General features: G+C 37.3%; 1 protein-coding gene across 1 annotated transcript in view; it reads left to right on the forward strand.

The window, feature by feature from the left end:
• The window catches only part of LAMA2 (laminin subunit alpha 2), a 528196-nt gene that overhangs the window by 93459 nt on the left and 407631 nt on the right, over positions 1–27106 (forward strand). The window contains exons 2-3 of the mRNA XM_070733489.1: positions 8821–8991; positions 16030–16142. Of these exons, the coding sequence (XP_070589590.1) occupies positions 8821–8991; positions 16030–16142 (284 nt within the window). The remainder of the gene's footprint in view (positions 1–8820; positions 8992–16029; positions 16143–27106) is intronic.

Below are 27106 nucleotides of genomic sequence, written 5' to 3' on the forward strand. Positions count from 1 at the left end.
AATAAATAAATAATAATAAATAAATGTTGTTGTTTTTGCTTCTGAACAAACATTAAGTTCATATTTTTCACTTTGCCCATACTACTGTTGGGTCTGGACAGTGATACCTCTAAATGGAACTTATTTTCCTGCTGTATAACCATGTTGTTTTCCATGCTGGATTGAATATATTAAATTATTCTCTATGGGGTACTGTAGGAAGTTATCCTTGACTACAACAATATGTTTGTTTCGCCCCATTGTTTTCATATGCTTGCTCATTGTGTTGCCATGTTCTAGTATCGTATTATCCTTCTGAAGTAGCTTTTAAGAAAGTATGAAATTTTCAGATCTTTATTGCTATCTCTACTCCTGATATACATTTGGTATCATTTTAAGATTTCTCCACAAAGCTTGAAAATAAATTTTGAAAACCTATGGTGATATGCAGGGGGATAGTTTTTATTTACTTCCTGGCAGGGTTGAATGCTGATTGTAATAGGAAATAGCGGTAATTGTAGTATTGGTAGTATTTTAGTAATTACACCAATAATAATATTTTATGGAAACTTTGGAATGTAGCACTAGGTGACCAGAAGTAATGACACCTTGCCTTTCTATTGCAATGACGTAGACTCAAATTTGAACTTGTGTCCCTGATGAAGTCAGGTTGTCTTTCTCCTGTTGTTGGCTTACATTGCTTCTGTCATTTCAATTCCCAAATTTTCTCGATAAACCAAGGGAATAGCATGAAGAGAAAAACCAATAGCAATCTCATCAAAAGCTTCGTTAACTTATCAGCAGGTAACATAGTATTTAGCTGATTTGCCTTCAAGATTTATAGGAAGCACTCTAAATGTCTCATGGAATCCATCCAAATCCATAAGACTTTGTGGGAACGGGGGTCTGATATAATTGGTCTCATCTGGATCAGGAAATATTTCAAACATTAGAGTTGTGACTGATATGACATTACACACGTCACTGCACAACTGCTTTGTCTAAGGCGGTGTTTAAGAATTTTATTTTTAAAAAGTATGTATGTATGTATGTATGTATATATGTATGTAGTATGTATGTATGTATGTGTTTATTCATTCATTCATTCATTCATTCATTCATTTATGTGCCATCCAATCCCATGGGACTTAGGGCAGCTTACAACAATATTGAGGAAAGTTTGACAAAAAAACAGTGTACTGGGTAACGGCATTGAAAATAAGCTATAGTACACCAATCAGAAAAACTGTGTATAAAAACTGTGTATATTGTGGCAGAATTTAAATAAAATCTATTGGGCAGCAACCACAGAATTTAAGGATGTGTTTCAAAGTCATCCTCTCAGAAATAAGGATAGACTAGTTTGCTGATTTGCTTCCGGGTGAAATTGAAGGTGCTGGTTGTCACCTTTAAAGCCCTTCATGGCTAGTTGTGACCAGGTTATCTGAGGGACCATCTCTTTCCGGTCACATCTACCCGACCCACTAGAGCAGCGAGGTCAGAAATGTTGCGGATCCCGTTCCTCTAAGGAGATATATCTGACGGGACCCAGAAGAAGGGCTTTCTTTGTGATGGCTCCCTCTCTCTGGAACATCATCCTTCCCAGAGATTACAATGGCCTCCATTCCCTTTCACAAGGCCCTGAAGATGTGGTACTGTCAGCAGGCCTTGTCAACCCCGAGTAGGATTACACATTAAATGGCTAGTATGAATGTGGGGGCTATTTTTTTAAAAAAAAAATTATGGTGTTTTATATCCTTGTAAGCCACCTTGAATTGTGGGAGGGTTATTATTTTATTATTTCTGTTTTTATTCTTTACATTCCTCTTATATGGTGTTTTTATATCCTTGTAAACTGTCTTGAGTTGCCATGTGGGAGTAGGTGGCAATATAAATTTTCTATATAATAAATAAAGAAAGAATGAGTTGGAGGAATATGAAATCATTTCGTAGTCCACTGTATATATTGAACTGCAGCAAGGAGCTTAAGGTCCCCCCCCACTCCTGTTTTCCAAAAACATTATCCAGAAGTGACATCTCCAATAGCACAAAAGAGGAAGAAAGCAAAGAATCTAATTAGCCCTGAATCACTTTTGTTTGCCCAGCACTAGATCATATCAGTGGTTAACACAGACAAATGTAACCTGTGCTATGATGACCGTGATTCCTTTTGCTTTATCGTGTTAAAACAATATAAAACAAAAGTAATGGGAACAGAAAAGCAGGATTACAAAGGGCTTTACAAAGGCCAGCAGCCTCGCTTAAGCAAAAATGTGGCCTACCCTCACATGGAAAGAATAGGTATTTTCTGTATCACTTTGCTGTCATTTGAATTGCTTATGTTTAGATCTGATAGTCCTGAACCCTTGAACCCAACTGTTCAAAAATGACAGCTCAAAGGCTTGGCAATCTATACACCACCACCAGCAATTCAAGATTCAGAGCAGAGAGGAGTTCATGTTTCGCTGTTGCTTCTATGTTGTATTTAGAAACATAGAAACATAGAAATCTGACGGCAGAAAAAGACCCCATGGTCCATCTAGTCTGCCCTTATACTATTTTCTGTATTTTATCTTAGGATGGATATATGTTTATCCCAGGCATGTTTAAATTCAGTTACTGTGGATTTATCTACCACGTCTGCTGGAAGTTTGTTCCAAGGATCTACTACTCTTTCAGTAAAATAATATTTTCTCATGTTGCTTTTGATCTTTCCCCCAACTAACCTCAGATTGTGTCCCCTTGTTCTTGTGTTCACTTTCCTATTAAAAACACTTCCCTCCTGGACCTTATTTAACCCTTTAATATATTTAAATGTTTCGATCATGTCCCCCCTTTTCCTTCTGTCCTCCAGACTATACAGATTGAGTTCATTAAGTCTTTCCTGATACGTTTTATGCTTAAGACCTTCCACCATTCTTGTAGCCCGTCTTTGGACCCGTTCAATTTTGTCAATATCTTTTTGTAGGTGAGGTCTCCAGAACTGAACACAGTATTCCAAATGTGGTCTCACCAGCATTCTATATAGCGGGATCATAATCTCCCTCTTCCTGCTTGATATACCTCTAGCTATGCAGCCAAGCATCCTACTTGCTTTCCCTACTGCCTGACTGCACTGTTCACCCATTTTGAGACTGTCAGAAATCACTACGCCTAAATCCTTTTCTTTTGAAGTACAGTATTTGCTAACACAGAACTGCCAATACAATAGTCAGATTGAGGATTCCTTTTCCCCAAGTGCATTATTTTACATTTGGAAACATTAAACTGCAGTTTCCATTGCTTTGACCATTTATCTAGTAAAGCTAAATCATTTACCATATTGCCGACGCCTCCAGGAATATCAACCCTATTGCACACTTTAGAGTCATCGGCAAATAGGCAAACCTTCCCTACCAGACCTTCCCCTATGTCACTCACAAACATATTAAAAAGAATAGGACCCAGAACAGACCCTTGTGGCACACCGCTTGTAACCTGACTCTGCTCAGAATACTCGCCATTCACAACAACCCTCTGGTGTCTATGCTTCAGCCAGCTGCAAATCCATTGAACTATCCACGGATTAAGTCCAATCTTCACTAATTTATCTATCAGCTCTTTATGTGGAACCATATCAAAGGCTTTGCTGAAGTCCAGGTAGGCAATATCCACGGCACCACCTTCATCCAACACCTTTGTGACATAGTCAAAGAAATCAATGAGATTAGTCTGACATGATTTGCCTTCAGTAAAGCCATGCTGATTTGGGTCCAATAATTTATTGTTTTTTAGGTGCTGGTTTATCCTCTTTTTCAGTAGAGTCTCCATCATTTTAACGACAACTGATGTCAAGCTAACTGGCCTGTAGTTACCAGCTTCTTCTCTACTGCCCTTCTTGTGGATAGGCACAACACTTGCCATTCTCCAATCCTCAGGAACATCTCCTGTTAACAAGGATTGGTTAAACAAATCAGTCAGGGGGGTAGCAATGACAGATCTTAGTTCTTTAAGAACTCTGGGGTGGATGCCATCTGGACCCATTGCCTTATTTATCTTTAATCGTTCAAGTTCTTCTAAGACATCGGCTTCTAAGATCACTGGAGCTGAATCCGTACAGTTGGAGGCAATGCTATATCCCTCTATAGTATTATTTTGTAAGGTGTCTTTTGAGAAAACTGAACAGAAGTAGCTATTGAAATGGTCAGCGATCTCCTTATTCCCATTAATGCATGTATTTTTCCCGGTACTAAGCTTCGTGATGCCGCAGTTTTTCTTCTTCTTATCACTAATATATCTGAAGAAGGTTTTATTTTCCATTGCTGCTCATGTATGCTAGCTGGGGGACAAGTTTCTCTTTTTGAAACCCTGTCACATTGACAGTGTGTCCCTTGCAACCCCAAATTGCTTGTGCTAATGTAGATAACATGTTACATTACAGGATCAAATTTTACTCTGGAATAATGACATTACATTGCTATTGCAATTGAATCTTTTAAGTAAAGATTACTATTCATCTTAACAACTGATGAACCTTTGATTCGGGACCAGATTTACCAAACTGCTTTATTTTGCTATTGTTGATCTTCTCCCTGCCTCCCACATTGAACTAATTCCTGACATCATTAGGACTGCAGTAAGAAGGAATCTCTTTCATCAAAGCCATCAACACTAAATTTCAAGAAAGTTTCTTATATTCAGTTGTATATCAGATGCATCTCTGCTGTGAGACATGCTTTAAGAGCAACCTGACATCCTTTTCAAGGGCACAGTTCCTCATGCTTGGCATATTACTTGGATACTATCATGCTACATCCAAGATTTCAGCAGGAGAAGTGCAAAATATTGGATTATAGTCATGCCTGGAAAGATTAATACTGTGCAGTCCCCTTGTAAACCAGACTGGTAAATCTGAACTTCAGCAGCACTACTAATTCTTGCAAGATGAACTAAAGTGGTTTAATTTTTTTTAAATTATTTATTTATTTATTTATTTATTTATTTATATTTTTGTCAAACATACAAGATAGTAGGTATTGGTATAAACATAAACATTAGCAAAGTAGATACAGGTAAATTAGGCAATAGGACAGTAGGACAGGGATGGTAGGCACAATGGTGCACTTATGCACGCCCCTTACAGACCTCTTAAGAATGGGGTGAGGTTGACTGTAGATAGTCTGAGGCAGTGGTTCACAACCTTTTTTTGGCCATGCCCCACTTAAGGATCTCTAAAATCCTGATGCCCCCCCCATGACATATAATTCTTACTATTCAAAAAGTGAACTCTACACATGCAGAGGAAGCGTAAAAGGCCATTAACTTGGTTTAAAGAAGGCTCCAATTGCCACCATTAAAAATCAAATTGCTCTCCTGTGGGGCGTGGCTCCCATGTTGGGAACCGGGTATCTAAGGTTAAAGTTTTTGGGGTTTGAAGAGGAAACCACTGAGTCAGGTAGTGCATTCCAGGTATTGATCACTCTGTTGCTGGTGTCGTATTTTCTTCAGTCAAGTTTGGAGTGGTTTACATTGAGTTTGAATCAATTGTGTGCTTGTGTATTGTTCAGGTTGAAGATAAAGAAATCACTGACAGGAAAGACATTGTGGTAGATGATTTTATGAACTACATTTAGGTTGGATCGAAGGTGACAAAAGTTCTAGGCTATCTAAGCCCCAAATTTCAAGTCTGATTGATTGATAATGGTTTCATTGTTGGTTGTCTTAAATAAGCCAAAGTTACGGTAGTATAATTTTGGTGGTTTATCTTATTTCTACCATGCTGTTGCCTTTATCAATGGTACCCAAAAATGTGAATATATAAACTTGCTGGTTTTGGTTTATCCACTTATGGGCATGTTTTTTGGGTTGACTTCAAAGTTGATTATACTCAACCAGAGTTACTCATAATATTTATTAAAACAAGAGATGTGAGATTAACTGACCTGCTATGGCAGAACCATTGAACCAATTCATATTTACACACATATGGATATATTGAAACAAGGTGGCAGACATTATGCTAACTGCTTTGTTCTCAGATAATAATGAATTGATAACCAAGTCTAGGCAAAAATAAATAAATAATCCAATTGGTAGGAAAAATACTACCCAATTTTTGCATTGTAGTTTGCTTTCTGTTTTGTTTTATACCACTAAGAGATTGCATCTGCATATAATATTTAGCTGTCCCTAAAAAGTAAGTCTGTCCTCGTGCTACTTTATTGTGAATATGTAACAGGAATAAATGAAAGAAAAAAGGAAATCTGCACTGGCGTTTGTTTTCCCTATTACTGTTTCACACCTTTTGTTTATATTCCTTTGATATGTTTTCCAACATCTTCTGGTGTAAATCCTTTTTCTACCTGAATACTTTATGTGTTTATATCATGTTCTCGTTAGATGAAGCTAGAGGGAAGCGGAATGGGGGGTCTTTACCCCACGTGTAAATGATTGCTGCCTTTTGTGTGAGTCACGCCACAGAGCTTCAGACATAATAAGGTTGTAAGTCAATTGGGAGCTGTTGGAGCCACTGACAATTCATTTGCACTTTCAGTACCCACTTTTTACTGTGCAGCCCTCCCTACACTACAGAGAGCCATAAATATATCCAAACCGTGGTGGTGAAGAGTTGTTGGTAATGGTTTTTTTTTAAAGGAAAGCCCAGCAGGAGTAAAATATAGAACTTAAAAAAGCAAGAAAAATATGGCAAGTTGCAAATTGGACAAAATTCTAACTATTGATTTACTGGCGGTATAAATTGAACATGTTAGTAACTAATTGGGTGCCTTGCTTAGGTAATATGTTTAACCTAGTTTTAAAGGGAGCATTGGAGCCACTAATGTAGAATGTCAGAGGATAACTGTAGCATGACCAACAGGGTCAGTAATTAAATGACACAAAGGTTAATTGCAGGGACAGACAAGGGAACCGAGGTGGCAGATTAAAAGAAATGGGCCGAATAACATTGCATTAATTCTGCAAGGGAGAAGACGGGAAATTATTTGAAAATTTGTTACACATTCAAGCCCATCCTTGACAGTTTTAGATGAGGTTAGACTTTGTGCCTACTAAAGTTTGTAACTGGAACCAGAGAACGATTTCAGACATGTATATATATATATGGCAAGGAGAAGCTGGTGCTGTTCTACTTTATGCTTAATCCCACTTTACTGCCAAATGCTCCAGACAGTATAAATTGTGCTTCTCACCACAATAGGGTTGAGCTGAGAGAGTATGATTGGTCCAACATCACCCTATGAGGTTTTATGTATGTGAGTAGACTTGAACCACGATATCCCCCAACCTTGTCCAACATAACCACTACGTCAATGTCACCCCATCTCTTTTGTTTTCTCTAAACCTAGCTCATTTTCTTTCTTTCTTTAAATACAGTACTATAACATCAACATTAACATTTACAACTTAAAATTTTTGAGTAGAAACCACAAAGTTTCACCTATTGATCAATTCAATACACTGTAAATCACAGCAGAAATCTGTTGGAATAAGGGGGAACATACTGTGAATGCAAAAGCTTGAAAATATAGGGAAAGAGTCCTAATGTTTCACTGAAGCCAGGTACCACCAGAAAGTTTATGATATTTAATTGCTCATCCGGCTGAACCAAGTGATGCAACTGAAGTTGTGTTCCAGTGCCTGGATGCTGTTTGAGTCTGGATGGAGTTCTGCCAAGTGTCTATGGGGACATGGTTCTTAAGATATTTGAGGTGACACTTTAAAATTCCCCATAAACTATATAGCTGATTCAAAATGCAGTAGCACAGAATTAGGTGCATTGGGTACATTACTTTTACATGAATGATATTGTTTTGTAGTGAGTTTCTGAGAGTAATTCAAGGTGCTGGTTAGCATCTATAAAGCCCTTTGTGGCATAGAGCTTTTGTCTCTAAGGAACTGTCTTCTCAACAGTTTTGTCCTATTAGATATGACAAAGGAGGCACCCATCAGTTCCCATCCATATGATGAAACATTGTTTCCTCATCATAATATTTTCTTTTTGAATAAGCATTTCCCTGGAATTCAGACTACCATGATCCTGAAAACATTTAGACCACCTTTAAAAATGCATTTCCCCCCTTCAAGCTCTTAACTAAATGTGTGGTTATTCCTCCTCCTGTTACATTCATGTTTCTTGACTCTGATTTTATGTATTGTGTTGGTTTTTTATTGTATGTTGTCCAGAGTCCATGTTGAGATGGTTGGATAGTTGGATGGAGAAAGATGATAGAGAGATAAATGGAGAGAGAGGTGAGAAAAGAGAAGAAAGGAAGAAAGGAGGGAGGGAGGGAGGGAAGGAGAGGGAGAGAGACAGAGACAGTGAGAAAATATAGAATACAGAAATGGACACTAATATAGATCCTGAAGTGGGTAAACCATTGATCTGTACTTTTTTATTTCTCAGTCTTACTTATATTCAGGGATGGGCTGCTAGCCAGAATGCCTAATTGGGCTCACCTCCGCGGGGCTGGAGGTACTGTGAGTTCGAGCCGAATTATGCTTCTGCGCCCGTGCAGATAGCAAAATCGCGCATGGAGATGCAGGTGTGCCTGTGTTCTGGCGAGGTTTTTTAAAATTTCTGCGCATGTTCGAACTCACGGGACCTCCAGAGCCGCGGAGGTGAGCCCAATTAGGCATTCCAGCTAGCAGCCCCCACCTGCTTATATTAAAGTCAAAATCTGTGACTTTTTGAATGGCTATCTTTTTGCAGTATATTATAGGCATACTGGATCGATATGACTTCTAAAACTGCTGTAGAAAGTATATCATCAATTTCTGTACCAAAAATATGCAACATTTCTATGAGTATTTTATTCTACTATTGCTTTCTTTTTCTTTGTTCAGGTTTGTTTCCTGCGGTGCTGAACTTGGCTTCTAATGCTCTCATCACCACAAATGCTACCTGTGGCAAAAGAGGTCCAGAAATGTACTGTAAGCTGGTGGAACATGTCCCTGGCCAGCCAGCAAGAAACCCTCAATGCCGCATCTGTGACCAGCTTAGTAGGAATCCAAACAGTAAGTGTATAGTATCTATTGCACATCCTTAACATCCTTCTCTGTGTGGATGCTCATTGAAACCATCAAAGCCTTTTCTCAGCTGAAATTATTATACTGGATCAAAAGCCATGGTGGCACAGTGGTTAGAATGCAGTATTACAGGCCAATTCTGCTGCCTGTCAGCAGTTCAATTCTTACCAGCTCAAGGCTGACTCTGTCTTCCATCTTTCTGTGGTCGGTAAAATGAGGACCCAGATTTTTGGGGGCAACATGCTGACTTTATAAACTGCTTAGAGAGGGCTGTAAAACATTGTGAAGTGGTATATAAGTCTAAGTGCTACTGCTAGAAGTTATGCTGGATCCTGATTTGGGAACAGAAAATGCCCATTGTAGAATATCATCTGTACATTGGATGTCTTGTGATTATATAGGAGCAAATCTGCCAGACCTTTCCCCTACATAACCGAAACCAGGAATTGGAACTTTGTTCTCACTTCTCCTGGCCTCCAATTCAGATGACATTAGAGTGCACAATTTGGAGAGGAGATAAGCCCCATTTTCCTGCCCCTTTCTTTGCCCCTAGTCAAAGGGGAGGAAAGAAAAGCGATGTTGCTTCAGTGACAATAGAAGTTGAGACAAATTATTCTCATTAGTTCTAAACTGAAGAAATCAAACCCAGGCTAGAATATACAATAAGTAGAAATAATAGCAGCAGGAATGGGGAGGAGGGGGAACCAGCAGAGTTGGAGAGGAGGACCAGCAGCGATAACTTTGTGAGGAGTCTTGTACAGCAACGGAGAATAAGCTGGGAATACGGAATACTATAAGTTACTTATTTGTGTAGTTCTGTGACCATCCTTCAAAAAAAAATTGTGGGCTAATTCTGATGGTTCTTTAAGCTAAAATCCAGTACTAATCAGTTCAGCAACCTCTATAACGACCCCACATCTGCAGTTCTGAGTGCCGTTAATCTGCAGTACAGACAGCCATTAAAACACATGGTCTTTCATTACAAACTCATTTCATTTTAAGGTTTGCAAAATGTTCATTTGGCACCGTGAACTGTTTTATTTACCAGAGATGGCCCTTTAATAAGAGTGCCGTGTAATGTACCAGACTTTAAATGGTCCCCTTGGAATTTGTGAATCTGGTGCATCTCCCCTTAATTACGGTGGAAGGAAATGAACACACAGTCCCTGGTTAATCATATGTGAGCCCAAATTAAAGACCACATTTTGATGAGTTGCTTGTGTGCAAGCTAGCTCCCTCGTCATTCATCACAGACGCTGGTCTTTATGTTAAGCTTTCAGCTCTATCTGATCCTCACCCCCGCCTTTCTTTCAGGCAGTGTATAGTTTATATTATCTCTCCCTTTTTTAAAAAATAAGAAAATATATTTCGGCAATTAATCAGTGGTTTCAATTTAATTAAGATTAAACTTCTGTAATGGGATTACAGTTAATTGTATATTCATCTCTCATTCTTTCTTTTCATGAGTACTCCTCGTATCAATTTGATGTGGGGAGATTGATAGCAACATTTCTAATTAGACAACTTCTATTGCTATCACCTTGGAGACCTGGGCTTGATTTACAGCTGATTTCTTTCCCTCCCAAGATACATTTAAGCTCATTGCTGGAGGAAAAAAGATCAGAGGCAGTAAAAAGATCATATAGTGCCAAGAGTAATTTTTCTTCTTTATGCTTAGCTAACTGGGGTGGGATGTGTTTTTTTGTAAAAGAGATAACAAAATCCAATAAAAAATACTTCTCTTTCCAATTTTATCTTATGTGACATGTTAATATTTCCTTGTGCTGCGGAATCATTTGATATCTATGTAGAATTTTCTTTTTAGCATTTGGAGTTTTAGAACTAACAGAGTGTTTTAATTGTGTTTTCAGCTGTAGCCAGACTTTCTTATTTATCAATGATTTTGAAAAGATTCCCTTTATTTTGAAATACTGACATAATATGAAAACTTTAATTTACCACCTTAATCTTTGTTAATGGTTTCAATGATAGTGATTTGTAAGTAACATAGATATATACCAATCAATTATATATATCTAACCATCAGGAAAGTAGTGAGCAAAATAAATTAAAGGCAGGGGGTAAGAGAAAAGTAAATATTTTTACAACAATATTTATTTTACCTCTTCATAACTTTCTGTTTCTGGAAACCATCCTTTTTACTTCCATGTCCATATCTGGATGATATACTGCCATTTGTGCTTTAAACTTCTCATTTTCTCTTTTGAGGATCTCATCAATACTATCCAATCAACTTTGTTTTTCTCTGTCTTTTTCTTCCATTGAACCCCTTCATGAAGGATATGCAAAATTCCTCAATTCTGGACTGAAACATTCCATTCTGGAAAACTCAGGAGTATGGGCCACTGAGCAGGTTCAAAGTCAGAAAGGGTGTAGAGTCTCTTGCTTGAGCAGGAGGTAGGACTAGCCCCAGATCTGTTAAATCTTTTTTTAAAATAAGTTTTTATTCACAAATAGAAAAACAATACAATTCAAAAAGAATAGTAAATGACTATTAAAACATGTAATTAAGAGAAAGAAAAGAAAGGGTAGGAAGAAGGAAAAAAAGGGAAAAACCTAGCAAAAGAAAAGGAAGAGAAACAAGAAAGATGGACGGAGAGAGAAAAAGAGAGAAAAGAAAATAGAAGAAAAAGAAAATAGAAAAAGAAAGGAAAATGGTTACATAGTACAGTACATCATTTCTATTTTGTTTGCATTCCTGGTGAATCAAAAAGCAAACTCTATATATCTCCTTATTGCTTTATCTAATCCATATATCAATCGTTTACATTTTTATTGTGTTATTCATAGTTATTAATTATATCCATATATTATTTACTTGTTTATTAGTTATTTCTTCTGGTTTCAAGCCATTCGTAAAGAATTTCCCAAATTGTGTAAAAGTCTTTCTCTTGTTTATTTTGTACTTCAAAAGTGAGCCTGGACATTTCAGCGCAATCCATGAGTTTGTTTATAATCATATTATCTGTTGGAAGGTTATTATCTTTCCACATTTGTGGGTAGGCTAATCTTGCTGCAGTTATTATATGGATGATCAGGTAGTATTTTGATTTTACGTATTGCCCTCTAACAAGCCCTAGAAGATAGGTCTCTGGTTTTAATTCTAAATTGAATTGCAGTATATCTTTTATCCATCCTTTAATTTCAGCCGATAATTACGTGCCTGGGGGCATAGCCACCACAAGTGGTAGTAAGTTCCAAAATCTTTTTTTACATTTCCAGCATATGGAATCTATATTAGGATAGATCTTAGCCAACCTGGCTGGAGCATAATGCCTTTTAAATGTCTTTTAAAGGTGTGGTTTAGCAATGGGAAATAGTTCAAGATATTTTGTATAAAACATTCCTGATGAAACAGGCCTATTTGAGGATTACATAAGCTACAACATACCTCAAACTTTTTCCAAATGGAGAGGATTTTAGCTATGGTAATCACCAGACTCCTCCTGAATAGCATGGTCTAAAAGGTGAAGGTATTGTCTGAGGAAACCATGCATATTTCACACTTCTCAAAACATTCCTGAAGTAATGAATTTTGCATCTCCACGTCATTTATTATTTTTTTCATATATTCTTGTGTATGCTTTACTTTATCACATATCCACCTTGTTGCATTCAGCAGCTTCACCTTAATCTGCTTGTGAAGTATTCAATAATTAAATCAATTTACATGATCATAACTTTTGCTAAATCAGCAAATGCATAATAAAACATACTCCCATTGTAAGCTAAATTTTGGCTTTGAATTCTTTTCAATTATTGGATGATGCTTTGTGCCCTTCGAACTTGCTTCTTTTCCTGAAAATGTTTCATTGCCAAGCTAGGTAACATCTTGGGCATTTTCTGGTGCCATTATTCATTAAAATGTTCTCTTCTCTCTGCTATTTAGAAACTTGCTTTTTATGGGCTACCAAGTTCAGCTGAGAAAGAGGCCAAAATGGGAGACAGACTAAGATATTCAGATGATATAAAAGCTAGTCTTGCTGGAACAAATAATCTTGTCCCCAGGATAAACTATCCAATCTCTTTTGTTTCCTGAGCTGAAAATTGCAAGTTTCCCTTCTTAATATAGACATTGAACCTTAACATGTTTCTTCGAAGAATCAAGTCTTGACCCTTAATCAAAAGACTGAGGCAGAACTGCTTTGACTTTATCGTCTGCTCTGGCTACATAATATATATGAGTGTATTTTTACATGAAAAACTCCTTTGAATCTCTGTATAACTTTTAATATTATATATGTTTTTTCTGCTATTAAATATTAAGATATAGATCTTATTGATCTTTTTAGCAAAATTAGCTATCATACAGGTAGACAATTTCCTTAGATGCAGTTCACCAGGGATCACTTCTGAGTACTAATGATGCCATTGGTAGGTGCCAGATAAATCTGCTCCGGGTTCCTTTGGAATTAATGTTTCATTACATCAGGATCCAGTGGTTTATTGTGAGCAGAAGCTAATGAAAAGCTGTGGATGAAGTGCCATTTCTCCAATATAGATGAAGTTGGAAACCTGTTGAAGAAGCTTTGTGGATAAGAAATGAAACATCTTCAAATAAAAACCAGAAAGTCCAGTTGAAAAAGCACTTTGGATGACTGAGAATCTCCATAGACATAGCGATGCACTTGGAAACCAAAGACACACAAATTAATTATTATTATTTATTATTATTATTATTATTATTATTATTATTAATTAGATTTGTATGCCACCCCTCTCCGTAGACTCGGGACGGCTCACAACAGTGATAAAAACAATACATGGTAATAAATCTAATAATTAAAATCTAAAATAACAGTTTTACCTTAAAAAGTCTAAAAAGAAAAAAAAACCAATAGATAAAATACATACACACAGTCATATCATGCACAAAACTACATAGGCAAGGGGGGGATGTCTCAGTTCCCCCAAGCCTGACGACAGAGGTGGGTTTTAAGGAGTTTACGAAAGGCAAGGAGGGTGGGGGCAGTCCTAATCTCTGGGGGGAGTTGATTCCAGAGGGTCGGAGAAGGCTCTTTCCCTGGGTCCCGCCAGACAATATTGTTTAGTCGACGGGACCCGGAGAAGACCAACTCTGTAGGACCTAACTGACCGCTGTGATTCGTGCGGCAGAAGGCAGTCTCACAGATATCCTGGTCCGGTGCCATGAAGGGCTTTATAGGTCATAACCAATGCTTTGAATTGTGACCAGAAACTGATCGGCAATTCAGACTGCGGAGTATTGGAGTAACATGGGCATACTTAGAAAAGCCCATGATTGCTCTCGCAGCTGCATTCTGCACGATCTGAAGTTTCTGAACACTTTTCAAAGGTAGCCCCATGTAGAGAGCGTTACAATAGTCAAACCTCGAGGTGATGAGGGCATGAGTAACTGTCAGCAGTGACTTCCGGTCCAGATAGGGCCGCAACTGGTGCACCAGGCGAACCTGTGCAAACGCCCTCCTCGCCACAGCTGAAAGATGTTTCTCTAATGTGAGCTGTGGATCAAGGAGGATGCCCAAGTTGCGGACCCTCTCTGAGGGGGTCAATAATCCCACCCCAAGGGTAATGGACGGACAGATGGAGTTGACCTTGGGAGGCAAAACTCACAGCCACTCCATCTTATCAGGGTTCGGTTTGAGTCTGTTGACTTATTACATTTGTATGCTGCCCCTCTCCATAAACTCGGGGCGGCTCACAGCAATCGTAGAAAACAATGTACAATACAAATCTAAATATTTAAAAAACTAAAAACCCATAATTTAAAAAACATACACACAACATACCATACATAAACTATAGAGGCCTGGGGAAGATGTCTCAGTTCCCCCATGCCTGACGGCAGAGGTGAGTTTTAAGAAGTTTATGAAAGGCAAGGAGGGTAGGGGCAATCCTAATCTCCGGGGGGAGCTGGTTCCAGAGGGAGCGGGTTCCAGAGGGAGCTAGTTCCAGGGGGTCGGGGCCACCAAAGAGAAGGCTCTTCCCCTGGGTCCCCCCAGACAACATTATTTAGTCGACGGTACCCAGAGAAGGCCAACTCTGGGGGGCCAATACTACTTTTAGTATGTGTTATAGTAACAGAATCTTGCAAGATAGAATGTGGCTCCTCTTTCCTTCCCTCTCTCTCCCTACTTTATCTTTGTGAGAACTAGAGAGGGTCATGTCATGTATGAGGAGCTTTCTCAAATTATAATTCTTGTCCAATTCAGGTTTTTTTAATATGACCATTGTGTTGGTTGCAGTTTTTTCTTCTGTTCCTCAAGTTTACCTTCTTCTCATGGGTGAAAGTTATGTCACCGTCTAATCCTGTCTTAATTCATTTTCCAAGGAAGTCCAATGAGTCTTCAGAGAAGGGTGGCATACAGATCTAATAAGTAATGATAATAATAATAAAATAATAAAATAATAAAATAAAATAAAATAATAATAAAATAAAATAATAAGGGTGCGTTCTTCTGCAGTTCATGAGTGATGGTATCCATGACTAGTATAAACAAAAGTGGTGACAGTGCAGAGCTTAGTTGTACCCCAACTTTCACTGGGAATCTGTTGGAGAGACCAACTGGCTGCTGATGTTCTTGAATCTGACCCAATCAATGAGTGGTTCAGTTACTCCTGAAAAGATGGTAGTAAATGCGTGGAGGTAATTGAGTAAATTGACTGCTTTTTAATGTAATGGGATTTTAGATTACAGTTTTAACTATTAGATTTGTATGCGTATTGTTTTCTGTACTGTATTTTGTGAGCCGCCCCAGATCTTTGGAGAGGGGCGACATACAATAATAATAATAATAATAATAATAATAATAATAATAATAACTCATTAAACTGAAGTTCACCACAAAGCAATGCGTGCACCTGTGAAATTCGGCACTATGTAAAAAGAAACTTAGATAAATAATTTTATCTAAGATATTATACAGTATGTTCTACTTGCACTCATATGAAAACAGAATAAAGGATAAAGAAGGAGATGAGTTTCATTTTGTGCTAATTAATTTTTTTAAATTCTTGATTCAATAGTGAGACATCCCATATCAAATGCAATTGATGGCAAGAATACATGGTGGCAAAGCCCTAGCATTCAAAATGGAAAAGAATATCACTACGTGACCATCACACTTGACTTACGGCAGGTAATATTTATTCTTGAGATTTATAGGAGAGAAACCGACTGAACCAGAGGGAGGAGTTAAATGGGGACTTAATCTAAAATCTCTACATGGTCATATGTAGGATGAAGTCTGAGCCTCCCTGAATGCCTTTGAACCTCATCTAGTCTTATCCAGATGCAAATTGCTAGTCTTAGAAAATTCCTGTGCATAGATTTGAGCAATAAATAAACTAATTTAATTCTTCATGTGTGAATCTGGTTGTTCTAAACCAGGTGAGATTGGATATTATAGTTTGGTGGTAAAATTGCTCTTGTATTTCTCCATCGGACTCTAAGCATCCGTTTTATGCTGAAGTATCGTCAAGCACAAATACTATAAAATGTGAGCTATTCACAGTCGCCTGATTTTACCACATTATAGCAATATATTACAGTTATTTTTTAATTATTTTCATTTCAGTAACTCTCAGACTATGTGGTAAGAAGCAACTACAGTGTTCCCTCAATTTTCGCGGGGGATGCGTTCCGAGACCGCCCGCGAAAGTCGAATTTCCGCAAAGTAGAGATGCGGAAGTAAATACACTATTTTTGGCTATGAACAGTATCACAAGCCTTCCCTTAACACTTTAAACTCCTGAATTGCAATTTCCCATTCCCTTAGCAACCATTTAGATTATAACACACCATGTTTATTTATTAAAGTTTATTTTTAAAAAATGTATTAAGGGCGGACAAAAGTTTGGCGACGGCATATGTCATCATCGGGCGGGAAAAGCCATGGTATAGGGGAAAAAACCACAAAGTATTTTTTAATTAATATTTTTGAAAAACCATGGTATAGACTTTTCGCGAAGTTCGAACCCGCGAAAATCAAGGGAACACTGTATATAATAAGATTTTCAGTGTGAAAGTCAGTGTCTACTCAGTGATACATGCTTGGCATATAGAACTCATATTTTTAATCCAAGACATTTCCAAATATGATATGAAGAGGTGCAGTTTTGTCAGAAACTGAAGAGCTAGACCCAGTCAGCACCAAATGTTTTGAACTAGTTAGACGAATAGTCTAATGGAATGTAAATGACTGTGATTGTTCCTATATTACTACAGCTGACAAACTCCCACCTACATGTTCATAATAGTGGTCTATTGACAAGAATAGACTAAGATCCTAGGGGAATTATTTCTCTTATTGAATATGTATAAGAAAGATCCAACCACATTAGCATTTGCTTGCATGTACAAGGGAGGAATTCCTACATTTTTATTATGCCCTGAGAAGCTGGGAAGTTTTCACTCTAATCTGACAAGGAAGTGGAGCAGAGAAATTCTGATTGGCTCCTTCCAAAAAGGACTCCTTATTTAAACCCCTGCCAAAAGCAGGAAGGGGCTGATGTTTGCTCACTATAACCAATAAAGAGCTGAAGTTTCACTGCCATTCTCCTGCCTCTTCTGTATCTGAACTCAATAATTTTATTTTTTGCAAATATTCAGTATCTGTCTTGGAGCCAAAGGACTAGACTGCTTATAGAAGAGAAAGAGATATAAATGGTACAGCTGTTTTCCCCCAGGGTTCAAATAAGCAGGGTTCATAAAACTGATAATAAAACGCTCAGTCTTCTATTTATATCAACATCAAAAAACTCATATCAGTTCAGTCCTTGCTTACCAGTTTTGTTTATGTACAAAAAGAAAACTGCATAAATGTTTTACAAAGCTAAAAAATAATCTACCAAGTCTCAGAATTGCCCTAGAATGTCTGCAAAATAATTCAAAGGCAATTGATTTGTTCTGGAAATTTGAATCACCTTAGAAACTCGATTCAAGTTTTTATTGAACAAGTTGATTCAGTTGAATCACTTTTGAAAGAGAGAGAGTGAAATAGAAAAGGGGGAAGGAAGGAAGGAAGGAAGGAAGGAAGGAAAGCCCTTACTGAAATTCTGTTGTGGACATTAGAATTGAGCTTCAAATGTCTTATTCAAGGTTATAAGAGAGAATAAGGACATTCTCTTTTCAGAAGTACTGGATGTACTGGATAGCTCCAGCATCAATATCTACTATTTTATATATAATATTTAATGTAATACTGGATAAAACAAAAAGCATTAAGGTTTTATGAAGAAGAGGTTGAACGGATAAGATCAAGACTTTGTTTATTTCTTTGTTGAAAGGTACAAGATTTAGCTGTTAACTGTTATAAGTCATTTACTGGTAGTTCCTTATTAAAAGGCTTCATCCTTTTGTAAAACAGAGTGTGCAGTTTCTATTCCTACAAGTCATAAGATGAAAATTGCAAGAATACATTAGCAGCTGCTCTTGATAAATATGAATGTGCCTGGAAAGCTTTTAGCAAATTCTCATGTTACTTAAATATATATATATAATTACAGTTTACCTCATTAAATAAATCTAGACCTTTGGGGAGCTGCATAAAAACCCCTTGTTGATTTTCCAATATAATAAATAATAGCAGGACAGGATGGGATGACAATGTATTTGCACATTAGCTAGACAAAGAGGGAAATATCTATTTTTAATATAATAATGAGTGATGAATCTGGGTTGGGAAGGTTTTTTTCCTCTCTCATAGAATTATTTCTTAGAAGAGTTCCCAATTAAAAAATTACAATCAGCTGATTCCCCATGATATCATTAAGGCTCAACAGGAAGACTACTTTAGAAAAAGTAATAAACAAATGCATAGTTTTTCAAGTCACACTGTCTTAGTTTTGTTTTACAAGCTTGGGCTTCATAATACATACAGAAGTGTTTTAAGGTGTGTTGCTTAAGAGATAGTAGACACAAAGTATATTTGGGTTTGGATTATTCGATGGACACAAGAGAAGAGAGATATCTTGCACATTTATAGTAATTTTGTTCTCTATAAAAGCCATCCTTTCAACAGAAATGGATGAACGGTTGGCAAGCAAAGTTGTATCTGTAATTCATTAGGGAGCCAATTAGAAATGCATTTAAGGATATTTCCTTTTGTTGTGATTCTGAAATTGACTGCTATAGAGCTAGCCAGTTTAGACCAGTTCTCTTACTGCAAAAAAATGTACAATGAAGAATGTGTGTGGTACTACCTTGTCAGGTTCATAAATGCTGCAAATAAGGTTCCTGGATTACAGAGGCCAGTCATAGATGAAGATCTGTTTAAGTAGGTAGATGGAAACTCGTAGCTATCATTCCCATATCTTCATGTATTCATAGTTTGAAAACTATTTTAAATGAACTGGAAAGGTTTCCAACAATGAGATCTATGCAACTATAGAACAGTCTACTTACAGAGGTTATGGATTCCTGTTCATGGAGGTTTTTAAAAAGAGGATGGATAACCACCTCTCAAGGACACTTTAATTGGTTTTCTGTGCATTGCAAAGTTGAACTAGATGTCCCTGCCTGGTCCATAATTTTAGGATTTTAAAGTCAAAGTATCTTTGTAAGTATGTACCCACTTACAATATATGTGTATTGCCTTCTGTACAGGTTCCTGCTTCAATGATTCAGTAGACCTATAGAGTTAAGTACCTGAAATTAAACCACTGAAGCCAATAAAATTAAAATAGGCTGCCTTTATACAATATGGCAAGATAAACAATCTGTATGAAACCTGCATGCTTCTAGATCAACAAACATTTGTTCAATAACAGAACCCATACTAAGGCTTATCTCTTACTGATGTGATTTTATTAGTGTCAAATATTTTATACTGCTGCCTTTATCCCTAAAATCTGGAAGCTGGTTTATTTTAAGTATCATGCTTACAAGTATCATTTATATTATTTCTAAGTAAGCATGCAGGACTTTTATTTAATCTTCATTGATTTAAGGTAATCTAATATATTCTAGCATATATCTAGTTTTGGAATGCTGTTCAACCCTACACTACAATTTAAGCCAACTGTTGAAAAGTTTCAAAGTATTAAAATAAGACAAAAGATTAAAGAAAAAGATGAATTTGTGACAGCTTTGAAATATATTTTGGTTTTTCAATTACGGGTAATCTTTGTTTTATCAAATGTCCTATTTAGTGATCATTTGAAGTTATGATGGAACTGAAAAAATAACTTTAGGGCAATTCTTTGAACTTACAATTGTTGCAGCATCCCTACAGATTGGGATTTTGTAACCAGTGGGCATTTATAACCATTGAGTGTTCCACAGTCAAGAACATCACAATTTCTGACAGTCAGAACATCACAATTTGTGTACTTCACAGCTGGTTTCCGATAATCAAAGATAATGGAGAAACCAGCAGTAAAATTGCAAATCATGGCCATATGACGATCATTTAATAATCATGGGAGATTTGCTTAACGACTTCAGTGAAAGAGAGTTTTGTGACCTATCATATGATGTCTTGATTACTGACTACAACTTAGCAATAGAGTTGCCAGTCCCAATTTTGGTAGTTAAGCAAGAACCAACTGTAATAGTTATGGCATAATTTTAAACCTGGTTGTTTGCAGAATAAATGATAGTATGTAACAAAATATTTGAGAACAAGATGTTAAAAAGATATTTCTAACCGCTATTTATTTCAGAGACTTTAAATCTTTAATATCTTGGTTAAACTCCTTTATGAAGACCAACACTATTGCTAGCCTCAGAGTTTGAGTGGAGATACTTTTCTTTCTTTTATGCTTTTTTTAAAAAAATGGTTACTGTACTTTTTTAATTTTGCCAAATACAAGTAGTCCTCTTATGATGTCTTAGAAAACAGGGAGTATTAGAACAATCCCTTTTCTGCAGTCAACTGGAAATTTTTTTTAAGAGAGTTGGAAACCTGGATTACTCTGCCAAGCCATCAAGGATTGATGTAGGAGCAGACAATTTGTGTTAATCCAAATATCGCTGGACCGCTATTTCCAAAATGTCTCATCAAAGGCCAGAGGGCTGTGATGGTGAACCTCTGGAATGTGTGCCAGAGGTGACATGCAGAGTCCTCTCTACAGGCATGCGCGACTCTTGAATCCAACTGCCTCAACTTCATCAAATATTAATGTATGAAAGAATAATATCTCCTCTGTCTTTATTATAGGCAGATGATGAACATTCATCAGTGTCAAACAGATGATCAATTTTATTTGGCCTGGACTTTTGATCCCAGGTGGATCCCTCCACTAAAGTTCACAGCTGTTCTAATAAGCTGAAAACTAGATGTTATATTGCCATTCCCACACATTGAGACCATCTCTTCCTAGTCAAATCCAAAATTTTGCCCAATCCTACTGCGCATCCACCAGTCTATATTGTTTTGTGTGCTCTGAATTTTAGTTACTGAATTATCTTTTTACAGCCAAATTCCAAATCAGAATATGGTAGTGTACAATAAAAACCCAAATATTTATAAAAGTAGTGCATAAATAAAATCAGAAATCATTCTAAAAATGTCAATCCCTTTCGTAAATGACTGTAGTCAAAGATAAAGTAGTAACTGATGACAGGTCATTAATAAATGATCCTCTGAACAACTCTGCTTTTAAGCCGATGACTCTAAAGTGTGCAATAGGGTTGATATTCCTGGAGGGGTCTGTAATATGGTAAATGATTTAGCTTTACTAGATAAATGGTCAAAGCAATGGAAACTGCAGTTTAATGTTTCCAAATGTAAAATAATGCACTTGGGGAAAAGGAATCCTCAATCTGAGTATTGCATTGGCAGTTCTGTGTTAGCAAAAACTTCAGAAGAGAAGGATTTAGGGGCAGTGATTTCTGACAGTCTCAAAATGGGTGAGCATTGTGGTCGGGCAGTAGGAAAAGCAAGTAGGATGCTTGGCTGCATAGCTAGAGGTATAACAAGCGGGAAGAGGGAGATTGTGATCCCCTTATATAGAGCGCTGGTGAGACGACACTTGGAATACTTTGTTCAGTTCTGGAGACCTCACCTACAAAAAGATATTGACAAAATTGAACGGGTCCAAAGACGGGCTACAAGAATGGTGGAAGGTCTTAAGCATAAAACATATCAGGAAAGACTTAATGAACTCAATCTGTATAGTCTGGAGGACAGAAGGAAAAGGGGGGACATGATCGAAACATTTAAATATGTTAAAGGGTTAAATAAGTTTCAGGAGGGAAGTGTTTTTAATAGGAAAGTGAACACAAGAACAAGGGGACACAATCTGAACTTAGTTGGGGGAAAGATCAGAAGCAACGTGAGGAAATATTATTTAACTGAAAGAGTAGTAGATGCTTGGAACAAACTTCCAGCAGACGTGGTAGATAAATCTACAGTAACTGAATTTAAACATGCCTGGGATAAACATATATCCATCCTAAGATAAAACACAGGAAATAGTATAAGGGCAGACTAGATGGACCATGAGGTCTTTTTCTGCCGCCAGTCTTCTATGTTTCTAAGTTTCTTCTATAGCTTGGGAACAATGGAAATCTCTGGATGTCTATTAGAAAGTTCTTCTATAGGATAGATGCCAGTGCTGAGAAACAAGGGCATGTTGCTTTCCTCTAGTTCTTACATGGAGAAGGAACCCTCAGTATCCCAATCTGAAATCATACAAGACAAGTGAGGTCTATATACAGTAGATACTTAGGTACCAACCATGTAGAGCTTTAGAGTCAAAAAGAGCACTTTGAGTTGCATCAAGGAGCATGTTGATGACCATTGCAGAGCCTGAAACTTTGGAGATGTACATACATATGTACATACATACATACATACACACACAACACAACACAACACAACACACACACACACACACACACTGCCTTACAACTGCTAACAAGTGAACTGTTGCCCTTGGGACCAGCTGCCAATTTAATTTATTTTAAAAGCAATCCATTTGGACCTATAAGGCCATAAAGGTAGGACAACCATAGCAAACCACTAACAACCCATGACTGGAAATTGAAATTCTGGGAATTCTTCAACCATATTAGCTGAGAAATTTCCAACACTAGCCCAGTCATCCAAGAAGGGTATTTGTTGCACACCAAGGGCAGCCAGTACTATAATGGTCTATAGGTTTTTTCTTGAGAGATAGGAAGAGAAAGAGGAGACTAGACATAGGTCAGATTAGCCCAAAGAAGGAATGGGTGCATGGCAAACATCTCAGAATGTACTGGATTTAAAGGCAAGAAGAAAGAGATGTAGTTTCAGATTTTCAAGATTCTGTTGCTGCAAATTTATGATAAAGGTCAGGTTGGTACTCGCTGGTGCTTCTTGTTGGATAAACTTAAAGGGCTTACATCCATCTTGCAAGCCTGAAAGTATATCTCTCCATTATAAACATGTTTACAAATAGACAGTAAGTATAAAAACATCTCCTTGATATGTTTATGATAAAACAGCAATTTTAAAAAATGTCCTTTTTAAGTTTCAGAAAGATAACTTTGGCTCAGTTTACATTCTGCTGAAGGGCTAAGATATATTTTTGCATCCCTAAGAATTCAGAATTACTTAACAGAAAAAACTGTCAGGTGGGTGTCATCCAGGCTGTTGTGCCATCTAAAACAGACTATTAAGTTATAGGTTCCCTGGCTGAAGGCTATAAAGGACACAGTAATGTGATTTCTTGTACCAAATTCTGCTCCCAGAATGCCTAATGTTAACAGTCTGTATATATCAATCTGGCATCAGATTCTGTTGGATTCAGTGATTTAGAAATAACTGCTGTACATCTGATTAATGAACACATTATACTATTTTTGAATGTGCAAAGAAGAAAAATAATTTTGTTGATTAAACTTTGGTTAAACTAAGTAATGAAGTCATCACAATAAACAAAAAGCCAAAACGCATTCCTATCAGATCCACATGAAAAAAAATGGGCTTCAATGTGTTAAAAGTTATATATAATTCCTAAACATATTACTTATTTTATAGATATGTGCATAGGCATCCAATTGTATTTCTCTGTGTGAAGTTGTTCTGCAAGTTACATTGCATAATCAGCTGCTAACTAATGAATTTATTTTGAGTTAGAAGAACAGATGGGAGCACTACACAATAAGGTTTCCTGCTTCATTGGCTAGTTCTATGTAGATTAATGATTCACTGCAGCCCAATATGAATAATATTAATGTAGTGAATAATCTTTTGTAATATGATACAGTTTCCGGTGTCTTATGAGCCATTTGTAAATGGGTATTGCAAGTTATGAAAGTGCGTTTCACAGTAGGTCCTGTACAGATTGAGGCAATTACTCGTGGAAATAGAAACTTGCGTCATATCATGATCATACTGTTTAATATAGCACATTCTGGGAAGCTTTTTCTATTAATTTATAACTTAGAACTTACAACAGTTCATTTAGTGACCGTTCAAAGCTACAACTTCAGTGAAAAAAGTGACTTAGGACTGTTTTTTGACACTTATTATGATTATTGCAGCATCTCCATGGTCACGTGATTTACATCTGGATGCTTGACAGCCGACTCACATTTATGACGGTTGCAGGGCCACAGAGTCATGTGATCGCTTTTTGCGACCTTTTGAGCAGCAAAGTCAATGAGGAAACCAGATTCAGTTAACAACCTTGTTACTAATTTAAAAACTGCAGTGATTCACTTACCAACTGTGGCGAGGAAAGTCATACAATGGGGGAAACTCACTTAACAAATTTCTCACTGAACAACATAACTTTTTGGGCTCAATTATGGACGTAGGTTGAAGACTACCTGTACAACCCATGTTGTCTAGATTATAGGGTAGAAAATAGTGTTTACAAACTATTAAATGTGTATCATATATCATATCGAGTCTATGGAGAGGGGTGGCATACAAATCCAATAAATAAATAAATAAATAAATAAATAAATAAATAAATAAATACATACATACATGAATACATACATACATACATACATACATACATACATACATACAAGTTACATATGGCATATACCTGTTCTGTGCACAGCCCTTGGAACGAAACCCCTGACTCAAAAATCTTTTATTTTATAAATAAGTCAAACTCTTTATTGATATAAGCACCCATAATGAAAACAGGTTTTAAAAGACTCAGAGAAGGGAGGATTTTCTTTTTGGGAGATAAATGTCAACAAGGTCCGGGAAAAATGCCAAGCTTGGCCTAATTAGCATTCCAATAGATAACAAAGTCCATTTATCATTTAAGCATATGATTTACGCTCACCAGATTCCTGGCAACAAGCATCCATCTGAGAATGAGTGTTATTGAGGCAGAAATCATGGTTTTAAAGCTTTGTTCAAGCACACCCGCAGTTTCACATCTCTTCCATTGAGCAATGTTGAATCTCCACACCTCATTTTCCACAATCCTTTGCCTTTATACTGCCTGGAAGTGACATCACACCTCAAAGAGTCTAAGGCTATAAGCTAATACTTTTTACTATGTAACTCCTCTCGCCTTCTCAATAATCTTCTATAGTGAGAGAAATCCATTGACTTTCCACTCTCATGTCTTCCTCATCCTCTGACTGAGACCCCTCCCCCATTGTCACATCAGCTTCCTCTAGTGGTTCCTCAGGCTCACTCAAGTCACTTTCTCCCTCACTCTCGCTCTCTGCTTCATCTGTCAACCCCCTGGCCCAGGATATCCAGAGGGGCCTGGCTCCTGTTGTGAGCTGCTCCAAGTCTTCAAATCTAATAAATAATAAATAATAATAATCCTCCTCAGAATCTGACATGACCTGAGGTGGACAAGGAGAACTTGTGATGGCAAACCTATGGCATGCGTGCCAAAGGTGGAATGCAGAGCCCTCTCTGCTGGCACACGCACCATTGCCCCAGGCCAGATGTCCATGGTGTTTGTTTTGTGAGGTTCTGTTTCCCTGAAAATGACAAAATAGAACCTCATGAAAGAAGTAGATCTTACCTCTTGCCACGCTGCCAATGTTGGGATGTACCGCCTCCCGCTGGCCAGCTGGTCTTGAGATCTCTGCTGTGCATGTATGCATGTTCACGCATTCATGCATGCATGTCTGTGCATCTGCATGTCTGCACATGTGTATATGTCCATGTATGTCCATGCATGCCCGTGCATGTCTACACATGTGCACATTCTCATGCACATGCATGCCTTTCGGTTTGCGCATGCGCACACAAAGTTTGGGCACTCGGTGTCTAAAAGTTCCCCATCACTTATATATACCCTACCTTTCCAAAAAAAAATCCAAAACTTTCTTCAACTAAGCAAATGCTTGAGCAAGTTTTTATATGAGCCAGGGTGGCGCAGCAGGTAGAGTGCTGTACTACAGGCCACTGAAGCTGACTGTAGATCTGCAGGTCAGCGGTTTAAATCTCATCACCGGCTCAAGGTTGACTTAGCTTTCCATTCTTCCAAGATGGGTAAAATGAGGACCCAGATTGTGGGGGCATTACGCTGGCTCTGTTAGCAAGTGCTATTGTTAACATGTTGTAAGCTGCCCTGAGTCCAAGGAGAAGGACGGCATAAAAATCAAATAAATAATAATAATAATTTTTATTATTATTTATTAGATTTGTATGCCGCCCCTCTCCGTAGACTCAGGGCGGCTCACAACAGTGATAAAAACAATACATGGTAACAAATCTAATAATTAAAATCTAAAATAACAGTTTTACATTAAAAGGTCTAAAAAGAAAAAAAAACCCAATAGATAAAATACATACACACAGTCATATCATGCACAAAATAAAGAAAATAAATAAGAAATTTTTAAAAATCTTAAATAGGTTCTCTGATTTATTAATTGATATTTTTCCCCTGATATTTAAACTAATACATTGATTAGGTCTGAGATTTGGCTTAGATTTTGGAACACTCATTACAAAACATGATAGCATCCATTTTGTTGGCCACATCACCAACATGCTGCATCATCCACATTGGCCCATGATGTAACATCCCCCAATGAAAGCTGTTGGCTAGCTATTGAACAGTTAGATATCTTACTGTGCTTGCAAATTAACTTTTATGCCTTTATAATCACCTTCAAGTTCCGCCAATAGAGGGAAGATCCCCATTCTGTTTAGTTATGCTGGTCAGAGGTAACAGCCTG

This window comes from Erythrolamprus reginae, chromosome 1 (assembly GCF_031021105.1).
Source record: "Erythrolamprus reginae isolate rEryReg1 chromosome 1, rEryReg1.hap1, whole genome shotgun sequence".
Classification (NCBI taxonomy): domain Eukaryota; kingdom Metazoa; phylum Chordata; class Lepidosauria; order Squamata; family Dipsadidae; genus Erythrolamprus; species Erythrolamprus reginae.